This window comes from Acanthisitta chloris, unplaced genomic scaffold, assembly GCF_000695815.1.
Source record: "Acanthisitta chloris isolate BGI_N310 unplaced genomic scaffold, ASM69581v1 scaffold12974, whole genome shotgun sequence".
Classification (NCBI taxonomy): domain Eukaryota; kingdom Metazoa; phylum Chordata; class Aves; order Passeriformes; family Acanthisittidae; genus Acanthisitta; species Acanthisitta chloris.
In genome coordinates, this window is record NW_008671081.1 from 75,792 (window position 1) to 97,025 (window position 21,234).

Below are 21,234 nucleotides of genomic sequence, written 5' to 3' on the forward strand. Positions count from 1 at the left end.
CTGTCACATCATTTTAGAAAGTGCTGGAAAGGATCCAGAGAGCAACTTTTCAACATCTGAAGGGCCTACAAGGAGCCAGAGAGGGACTCTGTGTTAGGAACTGCAGGGACAGGACAAGGGGCAATGGGTTCAAACTGAAGGAGGGGAAGTTTAGGTTAGATATTAGAAAAAAAAATTTTCCCTGTGAGGGAGGTGTGACACTGTCCCAGGTTGCCCAGGTAGGCTGTGGCTGCCCCAACCCTGGTGGTGTTCACAGCCAGGTTGGCTAAAGCCTTGAGCAATCTGATCTAGTGAGGAGATGTCCCTGCCCAGGGCAGGGGTGACAAAATTAATTTCCATGCTCAAACAGCTCCTAATGGAGTACAGAGGTAGGACACACAACATTTTGAAAGGCATAACACAGAAACAATTATTAATATGATTAATGGGGTTTTTAAATCCCTTTAATCCAGGGATGATAGTGTCACCTGTGTGTGTCTTGCCCTGGCACCCATGGTTTCGGGAGGCTCATGCCAAGGGCTGCAGTTGGTGTTTGGCTGGACATACCTGCTCTGCTTCAGTTTGTTTCAAGCACTTTCTGTGTTTGCCGTGTAAGCACAGTAGAGATCTCCTGTTGGCAAAGAGGATGGAGTGTGTGTCTAGGAAGGGTAACTAGCCTTGCAGAGCTTTCAGAAGCACTGGTTGTTGGGTACTTCACTGTCTGCCTTTAAATTGCAGGCAGACTAATTCGTCAAGTGCACATTTTCATAGCTGAAACAAGTAATGAAAAACTGATTTTTCTCAGGTTCTGCTTTCAGGGCAGCAAATAAATGTTTTAGAGCTTAACTGCTCTGTGATTTTGAGTGTGTCACTGGTGAAGCTACTTGAGCATTTCTCGGGATTACTAATAGAACAGCTTGGAGAAGAGTGTGCTCAGTGCACAAAACACACTTAGCCTTTCAGTTTGCCGCGGTAGCTTTGGTCGCCGGGCCAGGAGTGCCTGGGCTCACTGCATGGCCACACACAGCTCTCCTCACACAGCCTGGCAGCAGCACTGTCTGAGCAGGAACACTCGCTGCTCATCTGCAAAGTGAGACTAGATATTTTGCCATTTTAACAGCAGTGTGCGTTCCCCATCATCCGCTGCTCCTCCCCTGTCCCTGCTCCTCTTAGTTTGCTTTGCATTGCAGTGCCACCTTTGATTTCATCCAGTATTTTGGGCAGCATTTCAGCCTGCTGAGTTGCAGAGTGTCTTCAGAACTTGAGCACTGTTGTGCTCAGAATGGTGTAGAGAATTCCTCAGTTTGCCAAGCACTTTATTTACAGTGTCAGAAAATAAGGACATGCTAAGCTGAGTGTTAGGAGTTTGAGATCCACAGAGGAGTCATTCTTAATGACTGGCAGAGGATGGCACTGAACTTTCTGTTCTCACTGTGCTCTAGTTGTTTGGCCTGTTTGGATGAATGGTGCAAATGCATTTATGCTGTTCAGGAGACTAGTAACCAGGAGTTTTCTGTACAGAAGATGTTCTGTGGAATGATTATTTGGTTTCATCCGTTTTGTGCCTCACAGTAGTGAAATGCAACCTGGGCCATTGGCACTTTTGAATTACACAGCCAGAGTCCTGCAGCATGCAAAAGCTTTTACCATCTGGAAAAGGCTGCTCCTGGTTTGTAGGGCTGTGGGAAATGTGTCTCCCCAGTTGCAGAACTGGAGCCTTCACTGGGCCAGAGGGTCACACGGGGCATTAGTTGTTGTCTTCAAGAGGTTAATCACTCCTGGGGTCTTTCTCACTGCAAGCTATAGGGAGCAAGTCACTAACCAAACAGTGGGTTACAGGCCTGTGTTCGTGGAAGGACACACATTTGCTATCAGCCTTAAACATTCTCTGTAGTTGCATATAGTTCAGAGATTTCCATTTCTTTTTTCCACTTGGCTCTCGTGTATAGTTCAGAGATATCCATTTCTTTTTTCCACTTGGCTCTCGTATGAGCCTAATGAACTCTCAAGTGAAGTGCTTTCTGAGAAGTAATAGATCTCCCAATACATTTTCTTTATACTTCTATGTACGAACAGTTGTCATAATTTTAACAACACTCCAAGCACTGTATGTCACTGTAGAGAATCATTTGTCTGACTACATCCTGTCCGTGGTCCAAATGTGCAAACAGCTCAAGTCATATATATGGGTCTCCCTACCTTCCAACTGCAAGAGCAGAATTCCTTCTGCAAGCCAAATAATATATTCTGGAAGTTAAGAAACACTCTCTGCGGGATTATAGCCCGAGTTCAGTGGAGTCATCACAAGTCCTGCCACAAGCCAAATCTGTTTGAAATAAAGGGGCAGAAAGACACAGTCATGTATAAGCAGCAGTTTTGAAGCCACTGACCGTGGAGCTCGTGTGGAGGCAGCGATGCTTGTCCCTGCAGTGCATGTCCCAGAGGTGAGCTGGGTGGCAGGGGGTAATGCCCCTCCCTACCAAGCCAGGCTCACGGTCGAGATGGGAGAGGAATGCTGCTTTTCTGCTTAGGAGATGCTCTGAATTGTGTCAAGTCCATCTGTGTTCGATTTCCTCTGTCACAGAGCTGAAATACAGAGGCAGACACTTCCATTTCCTTCAGTGGCCCAGGCATTGTCTTCTGACTGAGAACAGTGACTTGAGAAACAATTTGCTTTACAGAAATGCTCTACATAAAGAGAATTGTTAAAGAAGAGTGAAAGTGTAAAGCCAAGTGTCACAAGTATTTCAGGAGTTAGGGCCCTAAATTGCCTCGCTGGCTCATTGTTCTTTAACAAATCGGTTGAGGGACAGTCCTGGAGTGCATCTCCCAGTTTACTTTCACCCGAAGTCAATTCAGCTCATGCACTTCAAAGCTCCACAGTGTGAACAAAAGCAGTAAGTGGGGACAATCTAGAGTTTCACCTCCAAGGATGACTGGAATTCAAATGTTCCTATACATACATCCATTGTTTTTCCCTCTGCTCTCTGTGTGCAATGCATGTGGCAGAAAGAGCTGAGATAACGAGCAGCTCTCCAGTAGTGTGGTTCAACCTTTTGTTCCATGCATGGCCTGGCACTGTTTATTGCCTACTGTTCAAGACCTGCTCTGAATCCAAACTTTCCCATGTCCTCACCAGTTGTTCTCAGAGTGCTCATCACAACATACAGAGGTGCTGGGCAGGCCCTAAGTGGAAGTGTGCAGTAGTCACTTCTGCAGGCAGGGCCAACAGGCTGGAGCAGCTAGTGTAAGAGCTGTTGACTCACTTGGGATTCCAAGATTGAAATCCATCAGACTTGAGATCTTTTTCCAGGGATCTGAACATTGCTCTTGCTCAAACCCATCTGTTTTGACCTCTGTTACAGCTGTGAGTGCCCAGCCTTTCCGCAAATCAGACTCCAGACTGTCAAGCCAAACACTGGTAAAATGAAAAAAATGATTAATGAACAAATGTAAAATAAATAGAAATAAGAAACCTGCTGGGAATCTTGAGGCTGAGGCAAGAATGGTTGCTAATTCCCAGGGGCAACGTTTAGGTGCATTTGCCATGCTTGCCTTGTTGGGGAGTCTCTCGTTTCTTTTCCTGCATGCTTCCAGCTCTTGCAACAGATGGCAGAGGAGTTATGTGAGGGACAGATATCTTCAGTGGTCTAGCAGGAGCTGTGCTTGCCTTGGAGTTAGTTTCTGGAAATAAGAGAGACCTAGAACTAAATGAACTTGAGACCTAGAACTAAATGAACTTGGGGCTTCCTGTGGATTTGCATCTTGTGGTTGGTAGGAAGCTTTGGTTGATCTGGTGGAAGCTTTTCCACAGGCTTGAGGTGCTTCTGAGGCTCTCCTCCCTGTGAATTCCTGTCTGTAGTGACACAGGAATCGATGTTGTGGTTTTGTTCTCAGCAGGTCTTCTGTCCTTCAGCCTGCACTGAAATGTGGGCACTAGCACTGAGTCAGTTCCTCTGGTGAGTGTCACTGAAACTCTGAAAGTTCTTAAAGGTTTTATTGTGGGGCTGGAAAGGGCAGCAGCATGAAAGAGGCCTTGGTACTATGGAAATCCAGTCTGAAGGAGCAGATCATCATGTAACTAAAGGACTGGAGCGTAACACGTCGGCACCAAGGGTCCAAGCAAAGCTCACAGAGACAGTGTCAGTTGATATTGCTCAACTCTGGAGTCCTTGATGCTATAACCATAAAAGTTCTGCTTTTAGTGTAGCTCTCCCCCACCCCTGTAATCACCCAGGCTTAGAAAAGCAAACCGTGGTGGAAAACCCTCTCGTGTAGCACACCCTGGGCAGGCAGGGCAGGGTGTGATGTCTGTAGCACCTCCCCAGGACAGCTGTCGGGGCAGCCTGGACTGCAGGGTAGGTAGGAGCCTTTTGTGAGCAAGTTGAACGTGTCTGTTGATAGTGGGAAGATCTGAAGGACTGGAGAGGGCACATGTGCATGATTCCTAAATCCGTCTCGCTCCGTTCTTTATCCCAGTGCAGAGTTCTGTTGTGCATCGTCTGTCCCTGGTTACACCTGGGAGACCAGTGTTGTTTGCTCTAAGTCCCTCTCTGAAACTTCCAGAAAACCAGTTGCTGAAGAAACATGATTTAGCTGTCAGGTTAGCCCTGCTCTGAGCCTCCTGGCATCCCTGCTCCCCTCAGTCACTCCACACCATGTCCTAGAACGTTCACACGGATGTGCCAGTGCCATGAGCCAAGAGATGCTGGTGAGCAGTGCCTGTGTGCTCAGCCCCAGCTCTGAGCAGGGAGGTGGTGCTGCCAGCCCACAGGGAGTGCTGTGCCTGAGTGCCTGTCATGCTTAGCCCAGCCCTGAGCACTGCTGTGTCCCCCTGCAGATGCTTTACTGCCAGTGATGCATCTGAGTCTGGGAGCACTTGGGAAGTTTCTGTGGAGTAGCTTCTCTTCTATTCTTTAGCAAATGACTGTGTCTGTATCTTAAGCATTTAGAGAGTATTAATAATTGGAGTTCTGTAGATGTAATTCCCAGTTGGTGAGCACAGTTTGGCTGCTACATGTAGGAAGTTTCTGTATACGCTTTCTATTTATAGAAACATTGAAGTTTCTCAAATATATTAAATTGCTACTGTGTTGAGAAGAAGTAAAAAGGAATTGTGCTTATCTCTCAGCCTTGCAATTAAAGCTGTTTTGGATTAATGCACTAGAGGATAAACAGTCTGTAAGATTAATGAGCTAAATACTGGAGCAATCCCATGCTTTCCATTTTCATCCTTTGCAGTTGCATACTGGGACCTCCAAGCTTTGCTCCCTGTCTTCTCTGTAGAGGAATGGAAAAGCACAGGAGAAGGGGAAGGAAGGAAGTTTGTTGTGCTTAGCGTTCCTGGTACTACTGCAAAACTTGTTTGTGTAACAAAACTAACAGAAAAAACTTTTATCAGTCTCTCAGTTTTAAACGTTATTATTTGGGGGGAGAGAAAGAAGGAATTAAAACACCTTGATCAGTAAAGTCTGTTGTCCTAAATTCCAGTTTAAAAAAAGATCTCTTTGCCTAGCAAAGTGCTCCCAAGGAGCAGCTGAGTCAGGCCAGGCTGGCGGCCACTCACATCCCTGTCTGCTTTTATATGCTTTAAAAAATTGTATAGCCACAGCCCCAGTGGTTTGCCTGATGTTAAAGGACTGAAGTAGTAAAGCTCATGGGGCTAGAGAGGTGAGCCCAGGGACGTTAGGGGTGACTGGTCTGTGGTTTTGTAGAGCAGGGTGCAGACTTCAGGTGGTGGGTACTCCTGTGGCAGCTCACGGTTGGAGCACTGTGCTCTCGTGGGGCTGCCAGGAGGAGGTAGGGGCTGTGCCCATTTCATACAGAACCTGCTCTGGACAGCAGAAAGTGCTGTGATTTGAGTCCAAAGCAGCACTGTGGTTCCCTGCTGTGTTTCCTAATTAAACACCTCTAATAAGGAAAGACTAATGGAGAATTCAGCTCAGGTAGGATGGTGCTGAGACCAAGGATTAGAATAGCTCAAATAATTAAAGAACTGATTAATTGGAACCTAATAACTAGGGTATTTGATGTAGCAGAGCATGTTACCAGCACACTCTGAGTCGAGCAGAGTTGTGCTTAGGAATGTATGCAAATCCTAATTTGCAGCTTCAGAGATCACTGCTGCTTTTTGTCCACAGCACTCACTTCTTCAGAGCTCAGATTTGTTGTTGTTTGCTGCTGCTTTGGGGTGATTGTCACTGTGTTCAACTGAGATTGGCAGTTGTTATCCCTAAAGAAAATGACTGTACCTGCTCTCACTATTGATTGTTTCCATGCTCAGTGCAAGGTTTATTCACATGCAGTGAGTGGTTTTTGCGTGGAGTTCCCCTGCGGTTCAGAACGTGTTCCTGGGGTAAAGAGATTGGAGAGTAAACCTCGTCAGTGCACGTGTGAGAAGCTGTTCGTGCTCTGCTCTCTCTGTTCTCTGAGTGGAGGAGGCTGTAAGCTCCTTGCTGGCACTGATGCTCACAGATGTGTCTCCCTCTGAGTGCTGACCCCCCGTGCCTGCCCCACGCAGGCAGCGTCGCCTCCGTGGCCTCGGTTCTGCTGTCAGCATCAGTGCTTGCAGCATTGCTGCCACAGGAAATTGAAGTTGAAGGCACTAAAGGATGCACAGGCAAAACTGACAGTTCAATTGGAATCCTCAATTCGTGCAAGATGTTAAATAGAAATGGTGTCACTGATTACTGAAGCTCTCGCTGTCGGTCACATAACCTAACCCTACCCAGAACAGCAGTAACCTATGGCAAGAGGGGGAAGAGAAAGGCAGTAGTTGTGCCAAACTGTGCAGATCCTGCAGGCCCTGTGTGCCAGCAGCAATCTGTTGAAATGCAGGATTTCTGCCTGCAAACCCTGTGGGAGCTGCTCGTCCCCGCTGTGACTGCCGTGCGGGCGCTGACCCATGCAAACAGTGACCACTGCAGCCTTGGGAGGCCTAAAATAACACTGGGCTTCTTCCAACTCTATAAAACTAGGCACTTTAGAACAGTTGGGCCTTTCTGCCCTGAATCCCCCTGGAGTCGAGGTCTCTGAGCAGTGCCTGCAGCAGCTGCTGTGGTTGGGGGCAAACCTGCAGCTTTGCAGCTCGGCTGGACCTGTGGGGTTCACAGCTTTAGTTCCTCAAAGGTGCAGCTTGCACAGAGCAAATGCATTGAGACATCTTTGCAGACTCAGCCTAAATTGGCTGCAGGTCTTTTAGCCTTTCTGTAGTGAATGGGTTTTGGTTTAAGGGGGTTTTTTTATTTAAAATCCTTTTTTCCTAATGTTGTGATATTATAGCATTGTACATTTCAGTTTTTCTCAGTGACTTTGGGCAATAAGCTACTGGTACCTGGTCTGATGTGCACTGATTTTCTCCCAGCTCAGTGTTCAGGAAATGCTCTTGTTATACACTGTAATTTGAGCTGAAGTACAAAGTTCACGAGTCCTTCGATCTTGACACTGATCAGCTGTAGCTGTCAGAGTGCAAACCTGCTAGACATAGATTATGCTGTTTGCCCTGAATCTTATCTAAACAGTCTTTTCTAAGCTTCAAAGATTGATAAGTTTCCACACCACAATCACTCCTTCCCAAGCACTTCCCTCAATCTTTTTCCTCTTCTTTTCAACATACACCTATTTGGAAGGAGCAGACAGTAAGATCCATGGTGTCTGCCAGGTGTCACACAGCAGCAGATTCTGTATAGTTCCCTTGGGGCTGGGAAGGTTTTCAGGCTCCTCTCATCATAGGGCAACCTGTAGCAGCTGTGCCCCAGCTCTGACATCCACTCCACAACTGCAGCCCTGAACTTGGGCATCCAGTGCTGACCCTGTGAGGCCACAGGTACTTACCCCCAGCACAGGGAACTTGGAACAGCTTCACTGCTCCCCAGTCACTGCCAGTGTCTGAGTACAGAAGTGGGTCTCTTGCCCTGTTGCAGAGTTGCCTTACCTGGTGCTGCAGGAAACCAAGCCCAAAACCCGAGAAACTGCTGAGTGTTGCGTCTAGTGGGCCGAAAGGAAAGCATGAAAATCACAGAGGCCACAAACATTTCTCTAGCACCCAAGTGAAGAGGGAAGGAATAACTGTTTTCAGTATTTGAATGATGTTTTGGTTTGGGTTTTGAACTGGGTTTGATTGGGATTCTTAAGCGCCCATTGTTTAATGTCTGATATGGTCACTGCCAGTTGGCAGATTTCAGTCTGTTCCAGTGGGTTGCTGGCTGGACTGGGATTGTGTGTTCTGTCTGCATTTCAGTGGCACTGCCAGGGGACATTGGGCCTTTTGCCCTTGTCTGTGGACACTCAGAAATTGAATGTGACTTAACCTTAGCACAACTTGGGGAGAAGTCACTACAACCTTGCCATACTCGTTTTTTCAGTAAGATTGTGACATCTGTGCTGGCAAAAAAACCTCTCCCTACAACAACAAAAAACCCTGCGAAATCATTTGTGGTTTAATCATTGTCACATTACAACCACAAAGTACGCTAAGTAGCAGCCAAAAAAATCCTGTTAGGCCTTTTCAGAGCACTTTGTGACCAAAGTGGCTAAATACCACGCAGTAATTCTGAATTACTTTTGTGTGCTGTTTCTACTTTATGTTCTCAAATAGTTTCTAATAAAACATCAGAAAATAATCACTGGCATGAAAATACCAGTGAGTTAACAGCAACTGAGAACAGTTTATAGTGTAGTGTGTTATAGCAACTCATCTTCTTAATTCCAGTGCTTAAAAAATTATGTTTGTCAAAAGATAAGGCTGCTCTTGATTTCTGGTTTCACTGGAAGCATTTCTTTCTTTTGGGTGGAGGGAACACAAATCTTCTCCATTGTGATAGTGTGATCAAAGGAGTCACAGATTATTGCAGAGATCCTTGTATGATGTGTCTGAGTCCCTAAAACTTGGTGTTCTGTCTGAAATGTTGTGGGTTTGGCAAACAGACAATTTTCAAGGAAGTAAAACAATACTTCTTTTATCTTTTCTGTCACAGTCATGTCTGAGAGTATCAGGTAACATTGAGGTTGATGGGAACAAATTCTGAGAAAACTCTTTTAGCAAACTTAATGCATTAAGTTTGCCATTCTTGGACATAGTACACCTCTGCAAACTCTGCTGTAGTGTTTGTTTGGTGTCTGAGAACCAATAACCTCTCAGTTTTATGTTGTTAATTAACCCATTGTCTGTTCTATTTCATTATTGGGCCTCTCCACTGTCTGGTCATTGCTGTGCACTTGATTCACTCTGTATCTTGAGGGATCTCAAGGTGCTTTTCACTCTGGGCTCTGTCCCAAGCCCATGCTGCATGGCAGGTAACGAGTGGCAGGCTAACGAGCCAGCTGAGCTTTCCTGAGGAGCCACTCATGGTCCAGTGACCTGTGTGACCCAGTATCTCGTTTGGCAGAGAATTAAGGATGGAGCAGACACCTCATCAGCAGATTTTCCTGAGTACAGACTCATTTTGGTACAAGCTGTCAAAGTCCAAGGACCTCCAATCTAACTTTTCAAACCTCACCTCTCAGTGGGCTAGAATTGGTTTATAAACTGCCTTAAAGATAATAATGGAACTAACCGTTTTCCACAAAAAGCAAATCTGCAACTATGATAAACTTACTTAAAAAACATGTTTGCAGCTGTGATAAACTTCACCAGAGCTTAAAAATGATAGTCCTGAGTAGTGTCTGAGTAAAACACCCTGGTGGGTGGGTGGTGGTGGGAGGTCAGTGCCTTGGAACAGTCAGCCACTGCAGTAACTCCCATAGCTGATGGGGAGCCACTCGTGTGCAAGTTGTTCTGATGTGGTTCTTAGCTGGGTTTAACTGCCTTTTCTCCCTACAGGAATGCTAACACAGTGTTTGACTTGTGTCTGCTGCAGCAGGCACAGAGCTCTCTGTGCACCTCTGGCAGTCCCAAAGCTGAGGTGCCTGAACATCAAGTGTTAAGGATCCTTTGTCCAACATGCTCGTTCAGCATTGTTTGGCTCGTGCTTTCACACCTGCAGGTGCTGCTCTGTTGGGCAGGTCGTTCCCTGGCTGCCTGCAGTGTCTTCTTCACTGCCTTGTTCCTTAGGCTGCTGAAGCTATCCCCACACAGACATCTGAGCACAGGGACTGATACATCACTGCAGGGCCCTGTGGCACATCCAGAGTGTTGAACTGCACATCATGTGAGAGTACAAAAGATTCTGTTCGTGGCTTTCCTGATCCAGTTAATGGTGGTACTTAATTTTTCCTCCTTTCTCCGTTGTTTTGCAATTATTGCAAGTTCAGTATCTACAAAGGAAAATTAGACCAGCAGAATTTAAGGACTTCTGCTCTTTGAGTGACCCACTAGTTAACTGAGTGACAGTGGAGTGCAGCCATGCCAGGCAGTGCCAGGCACAGCTGGGCTTGCACTGCAAAGATTCCAACTGCCAGACAAAATGAAGACAAGAGTCATATATCAGTTTACTCTATATTAAATGTATGCAACATATGAATATACTTTTGTATAAAATTGACCAAGAGATCTTCCTTGAATTGTAGGGGCTCCACTTTGTCAGCATATCTCGTTCCATACTCATAAGTAATTGCCTGGTTACTGTAAAGTATTGCTTTCTCTTCACAAAGTTAATGTTTTTAAGATTATAAGGGAGATTTAGATCCTCTTTTGTTCTCAAATTACCTGTTTAAAAAAAGGGAAATCTATTTGTTCCTTATTATTAAAGTTTCTTCCTACCATGATGGGAATCCTCTCAAACAGATGGGGAATGCAGAGCAGGAGGAGGAGAGTGGAAATAGTTAAGCATTTTGTCAGTGAGAGAAAAAGGAATAGGTAGCGGCAAGGGAAGAATGAGTGCTAAGGAATCTGCCCTGTGCCCAGAAATTTTGGGATTTGCAGCTGTGGCAGTCTGCTCAGCTAGGGCAGTAGTGTCCATGGTTTGCTCTGTTAAACTTCCTCAGACAAAGGGATGTGTGGTTTTGGTGGGTTTATTTGTGATCAGTTTGGGGTTTGTACCTCGTTAGTTGTATCTCTGCTGTTGTTGATAGTGGTGGCTGTGTCTCTTCAAGTGGGGTCTGTGGGTTTGGATGGAGCCCAGCTGTCCCAGCAGGGCTGTGGGGGGAAGCTGTGCTGCAGACAGCAGGCACCTCATCTCCACTTGTCTCAGGCACCTCATCCTACCCTGGTTCAGAGTGCCCAGGACGTGGTTAGAGCCGCAGAGTTCTGACCTTCGCCTGCATCAGGAGAGGATGAGGCTTCAAAGAGCTGGCCAGGGTCAGATGGGACATGTGGGATGAAAATAGATGACTTGTAGTAATACTCAGCTAAGAAATCATGGGAGAGATCTCAAAAGAACATCTAGTGTCCTCAGAAAGAAGACTAAAGACCTGTAGAGCAGCTCGAGTTGACTGCAAAGTGCAGAAGCTGAACTGGGACTTAGACACAGAAATTCTGTATTCCAACAACTATAAAGTAAACAGAAAAACATCTGTGATTCAGTAATACTTCAGTGCAATACTTGTGTATGGACGTGATCGCTCGCAGTGATTTCAGTTTGTCACAGAGGAGATTTGAGCCTGTGGTGAGAGAGCTGTGAAACACAGGTGAGTCCAGAGCAGTGAAAATTGCCATAAGGTCAATGTTCAGAGAGATAAACTATGGTAAAATGTAGTTATGTTGAACACAGTTGACAAAGAACAAGTGGTTATAGTTGTGTAGGCTCTCACTGAACAAAGAATCTAAATTCCTTTTTGAAGCAAGGAAACCACAAAAGTAGCAGACTTTGAACAGGAGTTCTGCACTCCCTGGGTGGGTGAGCTCCCCTCGCTGGGGCCCTGCTGGCTCTGTGGGTTTGTGCAGGGTGCTGTGCTGTCCTCTGGCATGGCCTGGCTGGGGCAGGCTGAGCTGGGTGGGGTGGGGAGGGAGCTGTGCACCCACCGACTCGCTGCGCCGTGTGCTTCTGCTCCTCACATCACAGTTTTATTTAAGCACTCCCACAGGATGGTTTGATTTCAGCCTTTGAAGCCTCAGTACGCTGAGCAAAACGTGCTAATGTCGTCGTGATACGACACTCGTGTTCGCAAGACCCTAGAGCTGCGTGTTTAAATGGATTAAAGCAAATGGAATTTGATGAGGGTTTGGCCTTAAAAATTGCTCATTTCTTATTTGTTTAATCATGCCAAAATTGAACAAGGAAAATATTCTTCTGCTGTACCTTAGCCCTAGTTGTCTTGACTCTGCAACTGCTCTGTTGATGATGACTCAAAGCCATGGTGAACTAATTAAGACGATACTGTGTTACTAACAAAAGAGCTGCTTTCTTCCTCCCTCCTCCCCCCAGCACTTTGTCAAACAAAATTGCATCCTATACCAAAATAATAGCAATCTAATGTATCCTGGCACTCTGTCTCTAGTCAACCAACAGTATTTTGTAATGCTGTTTCAGTGCATGTATTAGAGGAGTTGTGTGTTACACGGCCCATTTACACAAGGGAATCATTAATTTGTGGAGAGTGTCTGTGCCAGAAAGATGTGGGCTTTAAATCTTCTGTGTGTGTAGGGGAGTACTGTCCATCTCAAGTGTTTTAAGTGGGCATGGGCTTTGTTGAAGGTAATAGCAGAGTGGTATTTTGTGCTCTGCATTTTAAATCACTGCATTTTAGAGCTGACACCTTATGGAAGCCTCTGATACATTTGCATCTGCATAGACATGCTGAGATACAGTTCTTATCTTTGCATGTGGGTCTGGATTTCAAGATGCTGCTGTTTCTCTTAGGTGTAGTTTTCTCACTTTCCATGCTGTGAAAGTAGTTTTGTCTTGTTTCAAAGCATCTTTGTGCTAATGTAGCTGCTCTTTCCACCTTTGTTTTCTATATAAACAAAGGGCACATGTTACATCTGTTTTTTGCAAGTGGTTGTTAAGAACTGTTAGCAATAGTTAACTCAGCTGCTTGTTGTGCTCTCCCAGGGGTCGCCTGGCCTGACATGCACCGTCTGGCTGACAGAGTCCATCTGGAGGAGCTGACCAGAATTGGCATTCTGAAAGGCAACGTAGATGACATGGTGAAGGTTCATCTGGGTGCAATATTTATGCCACACGGGCTTGGACATCTACTTGGAATCGATGTGCACGACGTTGGAGGCTACCCAGAGGTTAGTGCTGGTCCCTTCTCACTCCCCTGCAGACTGACCCCTCTCAATGCCATCAGCATTTCCCCTAGCTCATGTGACATGGTCACTCAGTTGCATCTTCTCAGAGGGGGAGCAGACTTGCATTTCAGTGTCACTCTCTTTGGATGTGGCATTTTATGCAGTTTGCTTTGAGAAAATCTGTTAGTTTGTTAAAACATCAGTCGTTTATGAGGAGAAGTCAGGTGGTGCTGCCCTTTGGGCACTCTTAGCCTGTTCAGTCTCTACATGCATTGTGTTGTTCCTCTGTGAGGCACCAGTAGCCATCCAGACATACCCTGTGCTGTGTCAGAGAGCATCTCAGCACGAGACCTGTGCTGGGAAGGTTTCCTTGCTCCATTCCAGACGTGAGACAGCCACAGGAGCCCAGTGCTGCTCCTGGGCCATAAATCCTATGGCTGTGTCACATGGAAACGAGCTGCCCCACATCCCCATCCTCAGCTTGGTGTCCTGGGCACCAGTGTAGCCTGGGATGAGGATAAAAAGAAAAAAAATCCACCAGGTGCTCCAGCCTTGGCAGATCTGAAAGCATAACCTCCTGTGTTCAGAGTGTCTGGGAAAACACAGAACAGTTGCCATTTTCCTTGAGATAACTTGGTGAGCCATGGCTGTGATCTGAAAGCAAAATAGGTAGCCAACATTCTGTAACCAATTAATGGCAATATGTTTGCAATGATAACTGAAAAAATAAAACCTCTAAGGGGAATTGAACTTAAGGTTTCAACAAAGAAAGTAAGTTTACAGCAGCTTCAGAAAACTTCAGGAGGATTTTCTGTGTGTTAGGTTGTGGTTATTTGGGGGTTTTCAGTAATACAGTATGGAAATGGATCATTTTTCTTCTCTTGTGTATGAGCTGTTATGTTACAAGAAGCTGAAAAAGAAACTGAGAACTTTCTAGGTAAGGTTTAGGCATGTTGTGGAGCTCCTTTGTGCTGGGCGAACAGCTACGTAACAGCTGCTGTTGCTGGTTCGCTGTGGCAGGCAGGGGAGAAGCTATAATATCTGAGGGTACTCGTTCAGTTCACAGTATAATTGTGGTTGAGACACAATGTTGTGATAATGGTGTATTAGCATCAGCTAATAAACTGATACGCAATGAAAACGAAACAAAATTCCAAAGCAACCCTATGTGGTTCAAGCTTCCTGCAGCAGCTGGTGCAGAGAGGATGGAGGTTTGCTCCTCTGTCCCTCTTGGCACATCCTCTCTGTGTACAGACACAGACATTCAGCAAAGCACAAGGGCTGTGATTCCTTGGGGAGCTCCTGGGCCTACAATCCAGGCCCTGCTGTCTGCTGCCCTGCTCAGGTGGTTCCCACGAGTGTTGGGAATCACACGTCTGAATGTTGTGGACTCAAACTGCTGTGCATGCTCCAGTCTTGGTAGGGTAAAGAGAGAGCTAAGTTTCAGGAACAAGTGAGAAGAATTCCAAGAGTGTGAAGTACCATGCTTGGTTTTAATTTAGAGACTGTGCTTTGAGGGTAGGGCCAGTACCTCAGTGCTGGGGGAGGTTCCCAGCACTGGTCGTGGGGGAGGCTCGAGCTGTGGGCCCTGCACACCTTCCATCCCAGCAGACTGCAGCAGTGCCACACGAGCTACAGAATCAGCTTCATTTGCAAAAATAAGTTTGATGTGCATATGGCCAACTTACGGCTGCTAATTATTAGATATATTGCATCAGTCAAGGGTAAATTTTTTGAAAGCAAACTAGTCTATCTCCAATTTTGAAAGAGCAACCTGCTACAGATTAAAATGGGTGTAGGGATGGTGTCATCAGCTGAATTAGGCTCTGCAGTGTCATATTTCCTGTGAGTGAAATTGCCAGAGCTCTGTGCAGGAGTTTGTACCTGAAAATCCTAACATTATTTGTTTGTGTAGACATGCTGTATTCTTACATTAACAGTGTTCACATGGCTAATTTGCTTTCCAAACCTAACCCAGTTTCCTGAGTGCGGAGGAAACGTGTGAAAGCTCACAAGCAAACCACTGATGTTCTGTGTTGGCTCACAAATGTGCACACAGGGGGGTGTATGGCATCCCCCCAGTTTGAAGCACTAGGAATTTGGGCTTCCACAGAAGAGCAGCCCCTTCGCTTCTCTCTGAACCAGAGCATGAGGCTCCGAGCAAGGGGAGGTGTCAGAGCTCCTGGTGGTGGAAAACCCACCTCAGAAGCCTGGGCTGAACTTCTTGGGGCCCCTCTGGGCTTGCAGCCCAGCGGGAGCTGCAGGGCCAGAGTGACAGGGAAGGGCTTCAGGTGTGCAGTGTGCCCCCAGAAAACATCCACAGGGACACTGGGTCCCTCAGGGCTGTGAGGTGTGTGCAGTGAGGGCAATCACTGAGTGATTCCAGTGAGCAGTGCCAGAGTGTCATGAGCAGCACGTTCTGAAAAGCTCCAGTGCACGTGGAGTGATCTGGGTGTGCTGTAGGTGTTCACCTCGTGAGATTCTCACAGCCCTTTCACAAAGCTGTGCTGCTCTTCACTACTCTGTGCCTGTAGTATTGTGCTCTTTTTCCTTGCTGGTTAAGAAGCAACTCCTTTGCTTTTGGCCGAGGGAATTTTTGGGAGTGTTACAAAGGATTTTTTAAAAATAAAAACTTTCCAAGTGGATATTATTCCATTATTTTTCCTCAAGTGTAAACAGTTACATTTGAAATAATACAATAAGCTTTAATTTCCTAATTTTTATCCATCACAAAGTTTTGTGTGTTCCAAAAAAACTACTTCCAGACATTGTTAGCTCAGATTAGTTATTCATTGGTAGCCAAAGATTTCTTTTTTCAAAATTGGCAATAAAAAGTTTTCATCTTTTCCAGTAAGCTGCTTTCACATGCAGCACTGAAGAAGCACTTTCCTCCTCTTTGACGAACGCTGTGAAACGCTTGCAGATTTTCTGCAGAGCCTGCTCTGGGATGGGAGAAAATACATTTCCCTTCCTTCTTTTGCCGCGGTGAAGAACAATGGGGTTTGGCCAGCAGTAAATGTGTCTTGGCAACCTTATTTTACGACAAGGTGTTCAAAAGAGTGTCACCACCAGCACTGCCAGTGAAGCAGTGAGCAAAGGTCCTGGTTTCCAGGAGGCTCCACAGCCAGGAGCTCCCTGGGAGTTGTCTCCTGCAGTGAGCTCGGAGTTCCTGGCTGCTTTGAGATCTGTGCTGCTCTGGGCTCTGCCACTGCAGCAGCTCTGGGAGCTCAGCCCCAGTGGTGCTCAGCACGGCAGATCTGGCCCTCAGACAGAGCTTCAGAGGGTGACAGCTCCACTGGGCTTCGCTTCGGCTGAGAGCTGCACCGTGGAGATGATGTTCCCACGTTCCTGCAGCTGTTCCTGGGTAAATCTGACATGGGATATAAATGAGGGTTTGTGCCTGGTGCAGTGGAGAAGATGTGGCAGGTGATCCCAAGTTTTCAGAGCCTGAGGTAGATGGGGCTGAAGTTTCCATTTAAATCTAGGTTCTGTGTCTCTAGGTGCTTGAGTTGATTCAATTTCATGTTATATTAATTGACTGTAAGCTCTAAAGAATGCTAAGTACATTTGATGACTTTCTGTAATAATAAGCCAGTTAATTTAAGTTAGGTTAATAACTACTATGATTTTAGCATCTTATGAATTAAGTTTCAGTTTGTTTTGGTTTTGAAAATTATAAGATTTACCTTAGTTAAAATTTCTAATTCAATTCTCCTGAAAAGCTGAACCTTCTATTGCTGTTCTGTATCAACACTCCAAGGTCAGAGGTTTGTTCTGGAGTTCCCATGTCCTCCCATCACTGTCCATGCTTGGGGAGAGGCTCTGCTGCTCCTGGGGGTGCACGAGCTGTGTCTGGCTGGAACAGAAAGCTTCCTCCCAGATCCCAGGTGACTGTCTGGGGATTTAGGTCGCCAAACCCACTAGAGAACATGGGAATAATCGTTCCCGTTCTTGCTCTGGCAAAAATTATTTTCCTTATGTATCCTACTTCATGCTGAAGCAGAAGGTTTCATTTTTTTGTGGTTAGCATTGCAAATGATGCATTCATGTTTTTTCTTTAAGAAGCAGAGGATGAGGTGAACTTACAAGAAGCCTAAAGCTGTGGTGCAGAGCCCCAGTGATGCAAATTGCTTGGCTTGGCCCTAACCTTGCACAGCTTTGCTGCAGCCTGGTGTGCCCAGGACCTGCAAGCATGAAACAACCTGCATGGGAGGCACTCAGAGCAGAGACCAAAAGGGCCTTTCACTAGTTTTGGCTCTAGGGTTTGTTCTTGCAAGCAATTGCACACCTTGAGAAAAGGTTAGGAGAAAGAACCTGCTGCTTCTGCTTCGTGGGGTCTCCTTGAGGCACTTCCTCTGGATTCCAGGGTGGTGGGGCTGCAGTGTGCAGGAAGGAAACGGGTGAAGTTCTGCAGCATTTCCATGCAGAGCAGCACTGAAATCCACAGTGCCTGTTGTTATCTGCTGGGTCAAACACCAGCCAGGAGAGCTTCCTGCAGCACAGGACTCTTCTGTGGGCTTGAAACCCCTCCCAGAGTTAGGCTACTCGGTCTTCTTACCCTGCTGTGGCATCACTTGTGTTCAGGACAGTTGTGGTCAGTTCCCAGCACCCTTTTCCTGTGGGGACAGATGCTGGAGCTGGGTGTTTATGGAACCAGGAGCTGAGAAGAGAAGGCTCAGTGTTGTGCAGGGGCAGTGCCATGGTACAGACATGCCCTGTCATTCTGCAGGGTTTCCCTCCTCTGCTGAGTAGGAGAGTGGCATGGAGTTGCTTAGCTTGGGTTTCATTAGTTCTGGTTAATTGTTCTTTGATGGAGATACTTTTTTATGTTTCTTTGGTGTGTTGAAGTTTCTTGCAAAAGACTTTGTGTGCTGACAGAGTTTTTATCTGAATATTTCTTGTGCAAATATTTCTGAAATTTTAGCAGCCACTAATGGAGCTTTTGAGTTTCCAAACAGTTCGTTCTAGGTGCAGTAGGAAAGGAAAACCAAGAAAAGAGTTCTCTTTCAGTTGTGTGTAAAAGTCAGGTATCGTGGCTGTACTTTAGGGGTTTCACTATGCAGTTTTTTCTATTTGTGTCTAAAGATGGCAAAGGAAAAAGCCCTTTCATTTGAGACCACCACCTGTGTGTGCTTTCTGTATGTCTCAAGAAAACCTGTCCACTACATTTTAAGTGGTGCTTGCCATTGGTCTCATCCTGAAGCAATTCTGTCTCTCATTGCTTATGAATTCAGTAAATATTCTCCTCATTTTCCAGGTTTATGTTGTACTTGTCAACTTGGTAATTTTTACTCTTTTCTATCTCTTTTTTCCTCGCACTTAGGTTTTAAGAGAAGAGAAAATACATGAGCCATACATTGTATTTCCATTAGGATGGTGCTGGAGCTTGGTGGCACCTGAGGACCAGAAATACCACTGGCGTGGGGAGTTATGCTCAGAGCCACACTGGCCATGGATTGAAATTCAGCTCTATCTGAACCCTCGGCCAGCAGTGCCTAGAATAAGTGGCAGGAGATTTTTCCGTATTCCCTGCGCTAACAGGAAAATTATTAGGCAACTTAAACCTGATACCATAGTTAATACCTAGGACAGGAAGAAAACACTTGAAGTAAAATAGCCAGTTAAACATGGTGTGCCCTCTGTTCCCCCAGGATTAACTCTGAGCTGTGTCCCAGAAGCTCCAGCTAGTAATTAGATTCTCCTGCAGAAGGGGAAGCTTTGACTTGTGAATGCCACAGTGATATGTGATGCTTGGGGCGTGTTCTCCTGTAACCTGCTGCTGATTCCAAAGGCAGGACTGGCAGCAGGTCCTTCAGGTGCTGCAGCTCAGGCTGCTGGGGAAGGCAGGAGAGATTGGAGAAACTGATCTTCATTAGTACCACTCAGCGAATGAAACGAGGGCTGGGAGAGAAGGGACCAGGAGACAGTGAAATGGAATTTGGGGCTTCTATTTGATTAGCTGCACAGGGCCCCATTCTTTGTACAGTAAATGAGCTAATTAAAGGTTGGGTATGTGCGGCGGCAGAACAGGGAAGAGTGAAAGAGCTGGGATTTCACTCCAGTGTTCATTTCGTGTCATCTAAGTGTAATGTTAGTATTCTGATTAATTTAAATACTTGATTGCACTTAGCTTGGTTAAGTGGCTAGGACCTCACTGTACTGGATGTGGTCCAACTGGGACACTCCGGTCATCATCGGGCTCAAAACGTTCTGTGAGGATTTAGCCGGAAAGAAGTCCCAGACACTACTTCAGTGTCTGCAGTTACTGAGCAGCTTTGGTGTTCTGCTGTGGCCGTTGCCTGTTGCCATTGCTGGCTTGAGGAAACCTCTGGGTGATGCCACCCAGACGGTGCAGCCCTGGCTGTGGTGGGGAGGTGCCCTCACCTCTCTGCACTTGTGCATCTCTGGCTGGTTTGGTGGCCCCGTGCTTTCCTGCTGTCCTGGTCCAAGCACAAACCTCAGGTGGGCCTGGAGCTCTCTCTGTTTCTGATGGCTTTGCCTGGCAGCCCGTGCCTGTGGAACGAGATCCAGCATGGTACACGTGGCAGTTCTTTGTGGAGAAAGCAACATATAACTCCATTAACCATCGAGTTGCCTAGGAGCAGGCAGTAACTCATCCTTACACCGAGAGATTCTGGGGATACTGCAACTTCTGCTCTCCCACAGCTTTATTTCCGGGGGTAGGCAGATTTGCATACTTCCTAATTCCCTGCTTACTCCAAAAACAGATCTATATTTTATATTCCTGCACACTTAATTTGAACTTTTATTTTGCTTACATAGTAATGAAATCAGTTTGCATAATAAGTCTCTTGTTCCCCGGACAGTCCTCACTGCCTGGACACACTGGGTTTGGTTACCTTGCGTGACCCATGGATTGGATGTTCCTGGCAGGAGCACAGTCACAACTGACAGTGTCACACATCTGTGCTTGCTGTGGGGGAGTGTCCCAGTTCTGAAGTGTGAGCAGAACTTCCAGATAAAATCAGTCCTAGAGAACAGTTTGGATATAGTCTGTTGTTGCAAGATACAGGAGAACAAAGTTATTCAAACAGTAATTTTCCCAGAATATAACTGGGAGTCTCTTTTTAGATGCCTAAGCATTAATATTTTCTAGATTATTCTCTACACTTTTTTGAGGCAAATTCCCAACTTCTGCTTTCAGGTGCCTCGGGGCCCCTCCCTGCATTGCTGACAGCCCGGGGAGCTGCACTGCTGGGGAATGTTTGCAAATGTGAACCCCCGGGTCTTGCTCCTGAGCAGAAAACGTGTCGTTAGCTTCTTGGAGGAAGTTCTAAAAGCAGGATCAGACTGCAGGCAGGCCAGGCAAAATGCCTTTGCACTGCCTTAAGAGCTGTGCAGAGATAAACGTGCAAGGCTTGGTTGTCACACCTGGTGTTAAACTTCCTTCCCTTCAAGAAAAGGCAAAAGAACGTGGAGGCTGTGCCAGGGCTGCCTGCAGAGGATGCTTGCCATTGTTTTCCTTCTGCACATTCCTCTCCAGCATCTGTCTTGGATTGACTGCCCTGGAAAAGGCATCTGCAAGTAGAACTGAGGAGAAGTGTACTTAAAAGCCAAATGGGGGTTGTTTGTTGTAAAGCAGCCGATGGATAGTTGGCAAGACACCAAAAGGTCCAGACACTAATCTAATTGTTTACAGCTCATGGAGAGATTAATCCACAAGATTGGATGCCCTCATTTCCCTACGCCTTACAATGAGCGTGTGAAATGCCAAACCCCACGGGGCAGCAGAGAGAAGAAGGGCTCCGTTTCACTGCAGTTATTGTTTCCAGTTCAGAAATACATTGATTCTCTTTGGGGTTTGATAAGAATATAAGTGCAAAGTGCCTTGCTACATATCAGTGTTCTTGTTTCCTACCCCCAGTAAAACAAAATCGTGTTTTCTTGTTTAAGGGTGATACAATGCTCTGCAGAGTCCAGAGCAAACACAGAACATAAAACATACTGAACACACAGTGAAATGGTCAGGACACACTCTCTGCCTTGTGAGGGCACCGAGAACTGCAGAGACAGGCAAAGCTACCTCCGGGTGCCCAGGCTGGTTGGCTCTGGGAATCTGGGCTGCCCTGAGATGCTGTGCATTGGAACCGTCGGCTCTGCAGAGGGAGAAACAGCAGCCCCAG

General features: G+C 46.2%; 1 protein-coding gene across 1 annotated transcript in view; it reads left to right on the forward strand.

Moving 5' to 3' along the window:
- The window catches only part of PEPD (peptidase D), a gene marked incomplete at its 5' end in the record, with an annotated part of 101,468 nt that overhangs the window by 71,708 nt on the left and 8,526 nt on the right, over nt 1-21,234 (forward strand). The window contains one exon of the mRNA XM_009073961.1: nt 12,909-13,093. Within this exon, the coding sequence (XP_009072209.1) occupies nt 12,909-13,093 (185 nt within the window). The remainder of the gene's footprint in view (nt 1-12,908; nt 13,094-21,234) is intronic.